The sequence below is a fragment of the Epinephelus lanceolatus genome, chromosome 7, assembly GCF_041903045.1.
Source record: "Epinephelus lanceolatus isolate andai-2023 chromosome 7, ASM4190304v1, whole genome shotgun sequence".
NCBI classification, from domain to species: domain Eukaryota; kingdom Metazoa; phylum Chordata; class Actinopteri; order Perciformes; family Serranidae; genus Epinephelus; species Epinephelus lanceolatus.
Genome location: NC_135740.1, coordinates 37,125,325 through 37,139,167, shown reverse-complemented (window position 1 = coordinate 37,139,167; position 13,843 = coordinate 37,125,325). Strand labels below are relative to the sequence as shown.

Genomic DNA, 13,843 nt, shown 5'->3' with positions numbered 1-13,843 from the left:
GAACAGATGGCAAGAGCAGGTCTTGTGAATATGTCACAGAGTGGAGACGTGTTTCCAGCATTTTTCCGACGAATAAAGTTACATAGATAGGAAGGAAGCAAGTTAAGAATTGCCTTATAAATAAAGACATACCAGTGATTAAGTCTACAGTTGGACAGTGCAGACCAGCTCACTCTAACATACAGAACCTGAACCTCACTTTCATGTAAGAACTATTTTCTTTCTATCAAACTACACCTGTCCACCGTATCACCACACAGAACAGAGAGTGCAGCTACTAATGGATGAGTCTCCTGCCTGTGAGATGTAAACATTAATGGCATCCTCTTCGGCTGAAACGTTAGCTAGCTCAGTGGTGCTAGGTGGGTGCACACTCCCTCTGCACTTGTTATATGGTTGGCAGGTGTAGTCAGGGGGAAAGAAAATAGTTTCTACATGACACTGCTCACAACAAGGTCTGTGGATTATCTTGAGTAACCAGGTCATGATTTCTACAAAGAGACACTGCTGTTCAGTGTTTCTAAAATTTATCATTTTTGGAGCTTTGAACACCACAACCTGAGTGCCATCTAGTTCCATTATACTGGAGAGAAGGCAGACATCTCCACAGCCAATATCTCCAACACTCAGCAACTCACACCAAAACAATCTAGATTGATCAACAGCACTGCAGGTAAGAGAAAAAACTTGATTTTTGATTTTGGGGTGAACTGTCCTTTCAAGGGTTCAATTGCACAAAAATCTGATCAGACTGTCCAGAAAAATGACAGATGTTATTTTATGTCTGTGGCTGTGTCACTGTTAGTATTATATCATTGTAAAAATAATTCTGCAATTCGTTCTTTTCTATTGAATTATATGAGTCACATGAACATTTAATTCCTGATATAAGGGGTTATTAATATTCCACTACTGTACATAAGTCCACCTCCTCAGACTCCTCCTCCTCAGGATCTGACACTCAGATTTATGATTTATGGTTCTCCATGAACTTAACTTGGGTGGTTACTTTTCCTGTGAGTAATTTTTGTCTCCACTGAATTTAGGAGGTTGTGATTTAAGTGCACCTGAATAATCGCCAGAGTGTCTCTCAGTTAAATGAGCCTTGTGAGGGAGGTGTTAATCTCTGTGACAACTGTCGTGAAATTGATGTGAATACAGTTTAAAGAGCCATCCAGACAAAGAACAGTGATATCAAAACCAAGAATGTCTTCTTCATTTTGCACTATTATGTAATCAATATACATTGATTATATCATTTCTTATCTGTGGTCACATCTTATTATCACTAGCAGTAGTAGTAGATGTTTTTTGTCTAACGTTAGTAAATCAAATCTGTCCCACAGGTGAACGGTCGGAACATTCTTTCTGTCGATTACGATCGCACCCTGAGGACAGAGAAGATTTATGATGACCACAGGAAGTTCCTGTTAAAGATTATATACGACACAGCAGGCCACCCAGTGCTCTGGGTGCCCAGCAGCAAGCTACTGCCGGTTAATGTGAGCCGCACAAGCAGTGGGCAAATCAGTGCCCTGCAGAGAGGTCCCACCACTGAGAGGCTCGAGTATGATGGCCAAGGCCGCCTGGTTTCCAGGGTGTTTGCTGATGGGAAGATATGGAGTTACACCTACTTGGAGCAGGTGAGAAAATAACATGACCGAAGGTAGCAATATGTAAGATATACTGTACGGCGAGTTAGTCATTATCACTACAGGGTGAATAAAGACCCTGACATGTAGCAGAGGTCACCCTGAAGAGACCTACTTTGCAATGATCACCAGCTCCCTGTGCATAATTCTGCCTCTTACAGAGGTACTTAGCATACACAGTAATCATTTTACACTAACTGCAGATTTATGAGCATCATTTGCATGCTTTAGATATAAAAATGTTCAGAGGGATTGTATCCATGAGCTACACTGAAACCTCTACCCAGTGTGTGGAGCATAGTGTAGTATGTCAGAGTTAACCAAGGAAACTGGACCCAAATGATTCAAACAGTAGGCTAATGACCTTCTCCGCCTGACAACATATAGTAACATATTTCTTATCCTAAAAAATGTGTGATAGGAAGAATTGAACAGGAGCATACTCAGCTCTGGTGGCAGTAGTGTACAGTGCATGTGCAATAGAAGGGTACTCTTTAAATCACTGTGTATGGAGCTGGGAACAGAACTGAAGGACCTCATTACAGAAAAATAAATGCTTGTCCCATCTAACGTTTCAAACATAAAAGTCAAATCCTAGTTTCCTATTACGAAAGCAATTCTTAAACTCATAGTAAATGGTAAATGGACTTCCACTTGTATATCACCTTTCTAGTCTTACGACCACTCAAAGCGCTTTTATACTGCAGTCATAGAGTCTACCGTACAAGGTGCCACCTGCTACTCCATTTAAACACGTCTCAGCAATATGGGGTTCAGTATCTTGCTCAAGGATACATCAATATGCGAACAAGAGGGCCAGGCATCGAAAAGCCAATCTATCCTCTTTTAAACCTCCTGTCTTACGACATCTGAACTATAACTGTAAATTTTGTTCTTCAATCATCCTGTCATGCCTGTATCTTTGATTAGAGTGTACCCTACTCATGATGGACAAGCCATAACATCAACAGCTCTCACTTAACGTGTTAGCTAGCTTGTAGGGCTAAGCCAAATACTCGAATTAAACGAGTATGCAGTACAGATAATTTAGTTTTTACAAGTATGAGTATTACCCATACTTGTGATGAAGGAGCATCCTCATTTAGGTAGCTGTGTTTATACTCCCTTTACGTCCATTTTAAGCGTAAACGTCAATGCCCTCATACTTCTGTGTATCCATTGTGTTGGCATAAATACAGCAGAAATACAACAAATACAACAGATGACACTAGAGGGCGGAGTCAAAAGTTTTACACAACAAACCAGGAGACTGTGAATTAGGGTGTAATATTGTACCTTTAAACAGAGGCAGCATTGTAGACGGTGGTGGTCTGTGCGGCTATTATGTATACATTCCGAAATATGGACCAAGATTTCTCTTCACTATATTATCAATTAGTTCCGTTATGGCAATATTTAAATTTCTTGGTCGTGTCCTGAGGTTGTATCTCGCTTGAACTGAGCTACACTGCCTCCACTGTCTCTGGTGGTGCTGCTCCGTTTCGTCCGTATCCACAACCTTTCAGGAAATGTGTGCGAATAAAATGAACGCAGTAAGGACAGAAGGCGTTGTCTCTAATGCTGAGCATATACGAGCCTTTACTCGTGTGAATCAAAAATGATCTGAAGCTTAATTCTGAGGCTTCAGTGTAAATTGTTTTCTAACAAATAATAAATATAGCAACTTCTGATCAACCCATCTATTTCAGGCTAAAAAATAACAACTTGCGGTTAGGTCCCATCCACTCCTAGTTTAAGGCACACCCACTCTATTTTAACCACGCCCATTCAAAGTATGGATATGGATACAGATAATTTAGATGGTTGAACAGATACAGATAAAAAAACACGGGTGTTTAATTTCAGCTACAAGGGCTCGGATGCACTAATCATGGCAGTTGAAGAGGGATTTTTTGAACTAATTATTAATTTGTATTAATTAATCCATTGTAATTTTTTTATTGAAATGTAAATTGTCATCATGCAGTTTGAGTAGCCTTATATTCATTATATTTTGGTGTTCATGTCATTCCTTTATCTTCATTGTCATAGCAAGGCAGACCTAACATTAATGCTCCTGCCATTTTTGGCTGTTAAATTGAATTTAGGACGGGGTCTAAGATAGGATACCTAAGCTTAGAAATCCCTCACATTCTTAATTTAGGACAGTATGTAACAGCTAAATTACTATCCTAGGATCAGATAGGATTGTTTTCCTGAATGCAGTTTGTAAACATGTTTCTGTAATATAGAAAAATCCTCGATATCCTCCCAAACTGAGAAAAGACAGGATTTCAGACCTAGAAAGTTTCTGTAATGAGGCCCTGGCTGTGTTCTGTGCTGCTGTTTGTTTACAGTAGTGCTGTTCTATCACTATATGTATGCTTTAATTATAACCTGCTACAGGACTGCAGACAAAAATGAGCTTTAAGCTAACTCTAGTACAACAGATGAGATGGTAACATTCATATTTAATACTGTCCGTGGTCCCATACAAATAAAAGATAATAATAAATCAATAGAAGATGAAACAGCTGAAACCAACAAAGACTGGACACCCCACACCTAATGACTGTTTCCACCGATTTTTAGTCTGAGCGACCGGAGAGGAGTACAAATTGAAAGACTGAGTAAATACAGAGGCAACACACTGGGAGATAGGCAGGCTATAATTATATGAAATCCTGCGAGAGCACAATTTTCACATTTAACAACTGAGTAAATACAGTTGTTAAATATATATGTGCCTTTCTGACTGCCACAACTACAAATGTGCGAATGTTTGGGGAAACAGTTTATTTTTCTAGTCCTCACATCCGCTCCTAGCTTCATAGTTTCTTTGGAAAATATAGTAATCTACTCTCCTACTAGATAACAAAGAACACACTGAGGTTATATAATGTATATAGGGATTTACAGAGTATATTACGCCTCACATATTCTGCCCAAAATAAAAATTGTAGGAATCTACAAAACTGGCAGGTCTTTTGATCATTCAGCTGTTACATCATGTCGAACAGCAAAATACCACTCTTCCGCTGCATCACTCCGTCTCTTCCCCATAAATATCCTTTTTTGTAGAGTGTATTTAAGATTGCACTGAGATGCTGAGCTATAAAAACATGCAGAGATTTCCTCAGCCACTCCTGTCCACATCCTTTCATTGCGTGACCTGAAGAGGCCATGGCAACACTCTGACAGAAGGAACACACAGAGCTCAGGGAGCACAGGGAACCTCTATGTCACAACGGATGACTGGGCCTGACATTTTAACAGAAAGGGTGGTAAACCTTTAGAAGACAGACCACACTCCAAACTGCATACTGTAAATTAATTACACTCGTCTCAGCAGGTAATAGGAGTTAAAAGTAAACATGTCAGATACTTGTGTTGAACATATCTGAAAAACAAACGATCTTCTACACCAGCGTTTTTAGTAAATGATTTTGACAGAAGATCTACAAACTATTTAACATGATTTCCTTGTTATCCTATTCAGGGTGCTTGAGACTAAAGCATTAACATTCTGCACTAACAGATCAGACAATAGCCAGTACAGCTGGTAGCTACTATATTTCAACAGTGATAGTTACCTCAGCCTAGTGCATTTTTCATACACCCTGTTTCTCCCTTTCTCCAACAGTAAATATCTGCTCACATTGCCTGGCATTACACATATATTATGTATTGATATTATTATTTTACTCAAGGAAACACCTGCTATTTTGCTTTTTCCCCCCCTTTAGTCCATGGTTCTCCTGCTCCACAGTCAGCGGCAGTACATATTTGATTTCGACTCCCTGGACCGGCTCTCTGCTGTCACGATGCCAAGCGTGGCCCGCTACACCATGCAGACCATCCGTTCCGTGGGCTACTACAGGAACCTTTATCACCCCCCAGAGAGCAACGCCTCAGTGGCTGTGGACTACAGCGAAGACGGCCTCCTTCTGAGAGTGGCTCACCTTGGCACGGGCCGTAGGATCCTGTACAGGTACCGCAGGCAGAACAAATTGTCAGAGATCCTGTACGACAGCACAAGGGTCAGCTTCACCTACGACGAGACAGCGGGAGTGCTGAAGACCGTCAACCTGCAGAATGAAGGATTCATCTGCTCCATCCGTTATCGCCAAGTGGGTCCCCTGGTGGACCGGCAGATTTTCCGCTTCAGTGAGGACGGCATGGTCAATGCACGCTTTGACTACACCTATGACAGCAGCCTGCGTGTCACCAGCGTGCAAGGTGTCATCAACGAAACACCACTGCCCATCGATCTGTACCAGTTTGATGACATCTCAGGAAAAGTTGAACAGTTTGGGAAGTTCGGGGTGATCTACTATGACATCAATCAGATCATATCCACTGCAGTCATGACCTACACCAAGCACTTTGATGCACATGGGCGCATCAAGGAGATCCAGTATGAAATATTCCGCTCACTCATGTACTGGATCACTTTCCAGTACGACGACGTGGGGCGAGTCACCAAGCGAGAGATCAAGATCGGCCCCTTTGCCAACACCACAAAGTACAGCTATGAGTATGACGTGGATGGTCAGCTCCAGACTGTGTACCTGAACGAGAAAGTGATGTGGCGCTATACGTACGACCTCAATGGAAATCTGCACCTGCTGAATGCAGGAAACAGTGCCAGACTTCTTCCTCTGCGCTACGACTTGAGAGACCGAATCACCCGCCTTGGAGATATCCAATACAGAATGGATGAAGATGGTTTTCTTCGTCAGAGGGGAGCAGAAATCTTTGAGTACAACTCCAAAGGACTCTTGGTACGGGTTTACAGCAAGAGCAGCGGCTGGACCATTCAGTATCGCTATGATGGACTTGGACGCAGAGTATCCACCAAGACAAGCCTGGGCCAACACCTGCAATACTTCTACGCTGACCTGAGCTACCCGGCCAGGATTACACATGTATACAACCACTCCAGTTCAGAGATCACCTCACTCTACTACGACCTCCAAGGCCACCTGTTTGCGATGGAGATCAGCAGCGGGGAGGAGTTCTACATCGCCTGTGATAACACCGGCACACCTCTGGCTGTCTTCACCAGTAACGGCCTCCTGGTCAAACAGCTGCAGTACACAGCGTACGGTGAAGTCTACTTCGACTCAAACCCAGACTTCCAGCTTGTGCTCGGGTTCCACGGAGGACTGTATGAACCCCTGACCAAACTGCTGCACTTCGGGGAGCAGGATTATGACATCATGTCAGGAAGGTGGACCATTCCAGATGTCTCTACTTGGCAAAAAGTTGGCCAAGAACCAGCTCCTTTTAATTTATACATGTTCAGAAACAACAACCCCATCAGCAAAGTCCATGAAGTGAGAGAATATGTTGCAGGTAAGAGATTTTCCTATTGATTATTATTATTAGAGCTGCAGCTAATGGTTATTTTCATTATTGATTCTTAAGACAAATTTTTTCACTTAATATTTTTATATCTAAAAATCCCATTATAACTTGCATAAGCAGCGTTACATTTTTTATCTGATCATTAGCCCAAATATATGAAGATTAACTGTGTTACATGACAGCCAAGCAGAACTTAACCACTAAGGGCCAGTGTCCACATAGTGTTTTTCTTCAGCAGAAAAGCAGTGTCAGGGTGCTGGGGAGCACTTCATCCCAACACTAAATGAAAAATAAGACCAGTTAGCCACCAAAAGACTACCTCAACACAGGGTTGACTACAGAGGCAACTTCAAGTATCCAAAGATGATGGGGTGTTGGTGGCTTAGTGGATAGAGCAGGTGTCTCTTGTGCAAAGTCCCTGACACGGGAGGTCCGGGTTCAACTCCAGCCTGTGGCACCCCACAGCATGCCATAATCCCCTGTCCAATATTGAGAAAAAAATAAATATTGCAAAGCAACAGTGATAAAACTGTAACACAGAGAAGAAGAAACCTGAAATAGTTGCCAATTAATTTGCTATCAGTCAACTAATTTAGGATTATTAGTAGCTGTATGTATATATACATGTATGTTAACATTTTAGATTCATTTATTTATTTTGGATTAAATATCCAATTAGTCACCTAAAAGAAAAATCTGCCATCTTTTATGCAGATATCCAATTAGTGTTAACAGTAAATGTCACCAATTGAAACAATAAATTCCTCAGTGCGTGCTCTCTTGATCGAGAACTGAGTTCTCCTGCTCATGGAGCCATGTTGACAATGCTTTCATTTACCAGGATGCATTGCATGTGAGCGTTTGGCTTTACTAGTCTGTTAAGCCTATAAAGTTTTGTCTATACTTCTGCAGGTAACAAAATAAAAACACAGCAGCTCCGTAGACTGAATGTGAACTACAACGGCAACAACTGTTACTTTTTACATAGCCCATGGCAGCACATTACAACTTACTCAGTTTGCTAAGAGGTAACTCAACAAAATAGCTTACAAAAGGGTAGGTGAAAAAGTACTCAGTGGTGACCTGCCCTCTCCATCCTGCTGGTCTTGGTCATCTTCTTCAGTCTATCTGCGGGATCCTGAAGGTCTCCAGCATCCATCTGTCAAAGTACCAAGTAAAACTTTTATGCATAGTAATGTGGAAACGCACATGCAAGTTCTCTCGGGGTTGGCATCGGCAACAGCATCCAACAAAAACTTACCACACTGAAATTTATTGCTGCAGAATGATTCTGTTTCTGTTGGCATTGGAGGCCAATTTGAGCAAAGGCACCAACAGTCGGTGTTTCCTCTCAGCAGCTCAGGCTCTGGAAGGTCTCCATCGGCCTCCAGCACAGCAGCCTCACAGCAACGGCAAAGTTATACTCTGGCTTAAATAAATACAAATGAATATTTTAGTCAGCCAAAACACAGTAAAATGTATTATGGCCTTCATTCATATTTTTGGGATGCTGTTTTCGCTGAGACAGTTTCTTTTACCAACTTGCGTTTCCTTGCATCCTCCCTCCTCCTGTGAAATTGTTCACCCTCCACCATCATGGAGAACTTTCCAACCCTTTTAATGCAATTTGAGGAGACAAGGAGAGAAGAGACTTTCTTGCATCTCTCACATCTTTGCTGGGAGGAGCTAAGATGTGAGGAAGAGAAGCAAGTGAGGGACACACGTTAGTAGAATGAAAAGCATCCATAGTTTGCAATTCAAGCAAGAGAGCAACAAAATGTTGTTTTTGAGCGGCATCAGAGATATTGGATAAAGGAGATACCCCACTGTAGGCTTATCCAATGTTAAGAAAATGGTTACTCTTCCTGTTTCCTAAGTGGGCGTGGTTATCTCTCCCTCCAATCAGAGCCTGTTCTCCCTCTGAACCCTCTCCACCCTGAATCAGGAAGTGAGGTGAGTGGGGTATCTCGCTTTATCCAATATCTCTGGCGGCATGTAGAGTGTACGCTGATTACCCAGAGGTAAAATAAAGCTTGTGGTTGTTCCTGCCACCAATTGCATCACTGTCATGTCACATGACAGCACTTGGATGCAGGAAGAACAACAGATTTTGTAGCTGCGACCTCGGCTCTCTTGGTCAATAAAGCACGCACCCAGGAATCTATTGCTTCTATCGACTGCATTTACCATCAACACTGATTAGGCATGCACATAAAAGATGGCAAATTCTCCCTTTAAATGCTCAAGGAATTGTTTAATCTTTTTTCTCAATTTACAGTATTAAAGTTTTGTCAAAACCCTCTCTCTAATAAACATTTATGGTACAAAGGTATTCATGTTGAAACTTCCTAAAAGCCTAATTTATTCTTCCTGCACAGATGTGAACAGCTGGCTTGTAACCTTTGGCTTTCATCTCCACAACACCATCCCTGGGTTTCCGGTCCCAAAGTTCGATTTAAGCATGCCATCCTATGAGCTGAGAAAGAGTCAGCGCTGGGATGATCTGCCGGTGGGTAAATTAATGTCTCTCATGCATATTGAACACTAATAAACAACTACTACACTCCTCCAGAAAATATGCTTTTGAAAGAGTAGGGGATCAGACAGACAACAACAAAAAAAAACTTTTTTTCCACTGTTTTTCTCTTACATCAGTATTTTGAAGCTGCCATCTCTTAATTGGATTGCTATGTATTTCATAGACTATCAATTTTAATTGGGCTGTATTTGCATAATAATACGCATAATAAGCACAAAGTGTACTTTCCTCTGTATTGTTCTTTTAGTTACCAGTTTTACACATTTTAACAACGTCTAGCTTTATATATAGTATTTTGATGTTGCTGCTGTTTAAACAATCTTTTGAGACTATTTATGCCAGGCTTCTTTGGTTTAAGGCCTTAACACAAAAAGTGTTGCTGTAAAATTGTCATGGGGGATTTATCTACTTTTGGCTTGAGAACACAGCTTGAAAAGACCATTATCTTAGACGGGGATGAAAAACTCTCTGAAGCAGAGCAGTAGCTGGTTCTAAATGGCCTGGAGAGTCAGGTTCTGCCATGTTCAGGCGTTAACGTTTGACTGCACTTTTCCTACAGTCTATCTCTGGGGTCCAGCAGGAAGTAACCAGACAAGCGCACTCTCTCTTGTCATTCGAGCGGCTGCCAGAGGTCCATCTCAGTCGAGGTCGCAGAGGTGAAAAGTCTTGGCTGTGGTTCTCAGCGGCAATGTCTCCCATCGGAAGAGCCGTTATGTTTGCCATCTACAAGGGCAGCGTTCACACTCACACGCTCAACGTGGCCAGTGAGGACTGTATCAAGGTTGCAACAATCCTAAACAATGCTTTCTATTTGGAAGACCTCCATTTCACTATAGAAGGGCGGGACACACACTACTTCGTCAAGCCAGGCCTTCCAGACGGCGACCTTGCTGCACTGCACCTCACCAGTGGACACAAGACTCTGGAGAATGGCGTCAATGTGACTGTTTCCCAGTCTACCACAGTCATGGATAGTCGGACACGGCGTTTCGCGGATGTGGAGATTCGCGCTGGTGCTCTAGCTCTTCATATCCGCTACGGATCAACGGTGGACGAGGAGAAAGCGCGGGTTGTTGAGCTCGCTCGTCAGCGCGCTCTTGCGGGTGCGTGGGCGAGAGAACAGCAGCGGGTGCGAGATGGCGAGGAAGGGGTCCGCCCCTGGACAGAGGGGGAGAAGAGGCAGCTTCTGAGTAGTGGAAAAGTTTTGGGTTATGACGGGTACTACGTGCTTTCCATTGAGCAGTACCCAGAATTAGCAGACAGCGCTAATAACATCCACTTTCTTCGGCAAAGCGAAATTGGGAAAAGGTAACAATACGAAGTGCATTTTCTGCCAAAGAGACTCAGTTTTGGTAGAGACATAACTAGCAGACAAAATGAAAAGCAACTGTAATCAAAGGTTGCTGCTATGTACTCTGAGTGTCGTGTGTTTTGTAAAAAAGAAAAAAGAAAAAAATACAAGGGGTCAAAAGCAATGCTGTGCATTGTGACCTAGGGACTACAGAGTAAATGTATAACTACACCAAGCCTTAACATGGCAATTACAGGTCAGTTCCTCTGTTGCACAAGCCTTTTGGACTCTGGACTCTGAAGCAGAGGAATAGTGGTGTCTTTTGGGAAACAGTGAGCTAATTTAGGTGTTTTACTTTTTTTCTTTTTTTTTTTTCTTTTTCCCCATCAAGAAAAGTCTGGCTCTACCGAAAGTATTATAAGAGCAAAGGAAATGTTTACATTATGCATATCTGCACTTCGTTAGAAGTACGGGGCTCGAGAGTTCACACTCCAAGAGCAAGCAGTGTCCTTGAGCAAATGTTTGTTTTTAAAATCAGAGACTTCGGACGTTAGAGATATCCTCACCAAACAACCACTATGTATACCAGATTTAGCACTGTAAACATTGAAAACATCAAAATGTCTTATTCTCTTTGAAATGCTTTTAAACTGAAAAAAGGAACAATTTCCATGTTTAAATACCCAATATTCATTGTGGAGAAGAAAAAAAAAAAAGGACAGTGACGGTATGACGAACTCTGTTGTGGGGGGAAAAGGCACAGATGTGTCTTGGATAGCACAGGGACACCATGTTTTGTAAATTATGCAAGAGTTTTATGGCGTTTTTTTTTTTAAGAAACTGAATAAATGTCTGTATTAGTCATATTAACAGTAATTTATGTTGTGTTTATACATGACAAATAAAGTCCAGCTGATTTTGATTTTTTTTTTTTTTTTTTTTTTTTAATTTTTCAGACAAGCATTTTTTTTAAGTTCCTCCTAATATGGCTATGTGGGGCTTCTTCACAATGCTCTGTTTAAGTAATTAACAGAAACCTGTGCATGTAGTGACAAGTATTTACAAGTGGTGATGTATCTATAACATGCAGTCAACTATTATTTCCACTAAATTTAATGTTTATTGGGCATAATGCCTTTTGACCTGGCTTCCTGTCCAATGAATATTTCATCAACACAAATATTTCATGAACCCATCTCACATAAACAAGGTTACAGTGGATCCAAATATAGATCACATCCATGTTCTCGGTAGGTATACTTTTTTTGAATGTTAAATGCACTCATGGATTAAAATGATATTGGGGTTCTTTTTTGGTGTGTTTTGTTTTTTTAAGAATTGGACTAAGTTCTGCCTTTTTGTTCCCATCTTTCACTAATCGCCGGTTCAGTTTCACAATGAATATGAGAGGTGAGAAAATTAGCTGGCGGGTTACTCAGACACTAATTTGGGTATCAACGATGCTTAAAGTCTTTCCAAATATTTAAGTATGCATGGCGCTAGTATTGCAAAAAAAAAAAAAAAAAAAACTACATAAATAATTAAAAAATACATCTTCTGAGCTACAAAGCCAAAGAAGACAAATGCAGCATTAATTTGAAGTCAGCTGCTTGAAGCTGTTCTGAACTGAAGTGTGTAAATTGAAGCTTAAGAGATTTTGAGTGTAACTAACCTGAAATGTAGACAGCTGCCTCAAACAATCTACTACGTCAGCATCAAAAGCAAAAAGGATTTTAAGGAATGACTTTGTGTGAATATTTGATAGCTCAATTTTTTAAAATTACATTTGGGTTGTGAGAGAGAACTAGAATGAGAGTACAACAGACATTCCCATTCAGATCAATGCAGCAGGACGATCAGAGCAGCTGTCATTTTTATGTGAACTGTTGCTGTTGAGAATGTTGTACAAGCAAGTTGCAAACTCGCTGAGGTGAGCTTTTGCAGTAACAAGTTAGATAAGCAATCTGTTAAAATATCAACGCAACTGATATTTCCCTGTTTATATTCCTAACATTAATTGCATGTTTACTTAAACATGATGTCCTGTAGCTGCCACAAAAGAATGAGATGAGCCCATTTTACACTGCCTCTTCAAGGCGGGAATTTCACACTGTTATTCTGCCTTACACAGCACAGTAAGGCAGAATAACAGTACAAACGCTAAGGTACAATCGCTGAATGGGGGGAAAGAGTTGTCTTACCTTTAAGGCAGCATCAGAGGCAGTAACAGCACCGAAACCATGTCTGTATAAATGGGACAGCCAGCAGGACGGGATCATAGTGTGACATCTGATGATCTGTTATGCCAGCCACCACATGCTGGGAGATTTTAAAATGTAGCAGTTAGCAGCTAACTCATAGAGGAAGAACAGCAGCCAGAAATGTCACAGATTGGGAAAGCAATGAGGTGCAGGAGCTCCTGACCCTCTGAGCAGAGGACGAGTAAGTGGGATGGTAAATGATTGATATCACCATATTAATGCAATTGTTACTGTTCATGAAGCCCTGCCGTGTATGTTATATATCAGCAGGCCTCCTCTGTTAACGTCACGTCCATCGCAACTCTTGCTTCCATGATGCCACACATGAAGTCACACACAGAGGAAGCATGATGCTGCTGTTGTTTGGTGCTGTGTAAAAATGCACGAGTCATAAAGAAGGGACTTTGTAGCGACACTGTAGCGCAATCTCTGTGTAAAAAGGTCTACAGAGAAACCAGCGTGCCAGTCAGAATATTTTCACATCTAACTCAATGAATTAAAGGTTTATTTTAACCAAAATGGAGTTGGTGATTGTTGGAAAAGTGGAATAACTCATTAGTTGACTATTAAGAATAATTAAGACGATTTTGGTAAGTTTTATTTTGTTTTTGAGTTTGAAAGTAAGTTTTGCAGAGGGTTAACAAGGCAATTAAGCTAATATTTGGTGAAAAAGAGAAACTAGGATTGGTGTGCAGTTGTATTTTTTTGTTTAATAAGGACAATTGGTGTA

At 41.2% G+C, this 13,843-nt stretch overlaps 1 protein-coding gene and 1 long non-coding RNA gene across 8 annotated transcripts in view; one reads left to right on the top strand and one right to left on the bottom strand.

Moving 5' to 3' along the window:
* LOC117261067 (teneurin-3) overlaps positions 1 to 12,164 on the top strand; it is a 193,694-nt gene extending 181,530 nt beyond the window's left edge. For all 6 annotated transcript variants that reach the window (XM_033633282.2, XM_033633281.2, XM_033633280.2 and 3 more), the window contains 4 exons: positions 1,347 to 1,643; positions 5,399 to 7,010; positions 9,401 to 9,531; positions 10,121 to 12,164. In XM_033633282.2, the coding sequence (XP_033489173.2) occupies positions 1,347 to 1,643; positions 5,399 to 7,010; positions 9,401 to 9,531; positions 10,121 to 10,873 (2,793 nt within the window). In that variant the 3' untranslated portion in view covers positions 10,874 to 12,164. The remainder of the gene's footprint in view (positions 1 to 1,346; positions 1,644 to 5,398; positions 7,011 to 9,400; positions 9,532 to 10,120) is intronic.
* The window catches only part of LOC117261071 (uncharacterized), a 30,095-nt gene that overhangs the window by 7,613 nt on the left and 8,639 nt on the right, over positions 1 to 13,843 (bottom strand). For both annotated transcript variants that reach the window (XR_004502007.2, XR_013491841.1), the window contains exons 3-7: positions 13,054 to 13,171; positions 8,561 to 8,708; positions 8,284 to 8,451; positions 8,073 to 8,181; positions 7,342 to 7,501 (exon numbers count right to left, since the gene is read on the bottom strand). This is a non-coding gene — a long non-coding RNA (uncharacterized LOC117261071). The remainder of the gene's footprint in view (positions 1 to 7,341; positions 7,502 to 8,072; positions 8,182 to 8,283; positions 8,452 to 8,560; positions 8,709 to 13,053; positions 13,172 to 13,843) is intronic.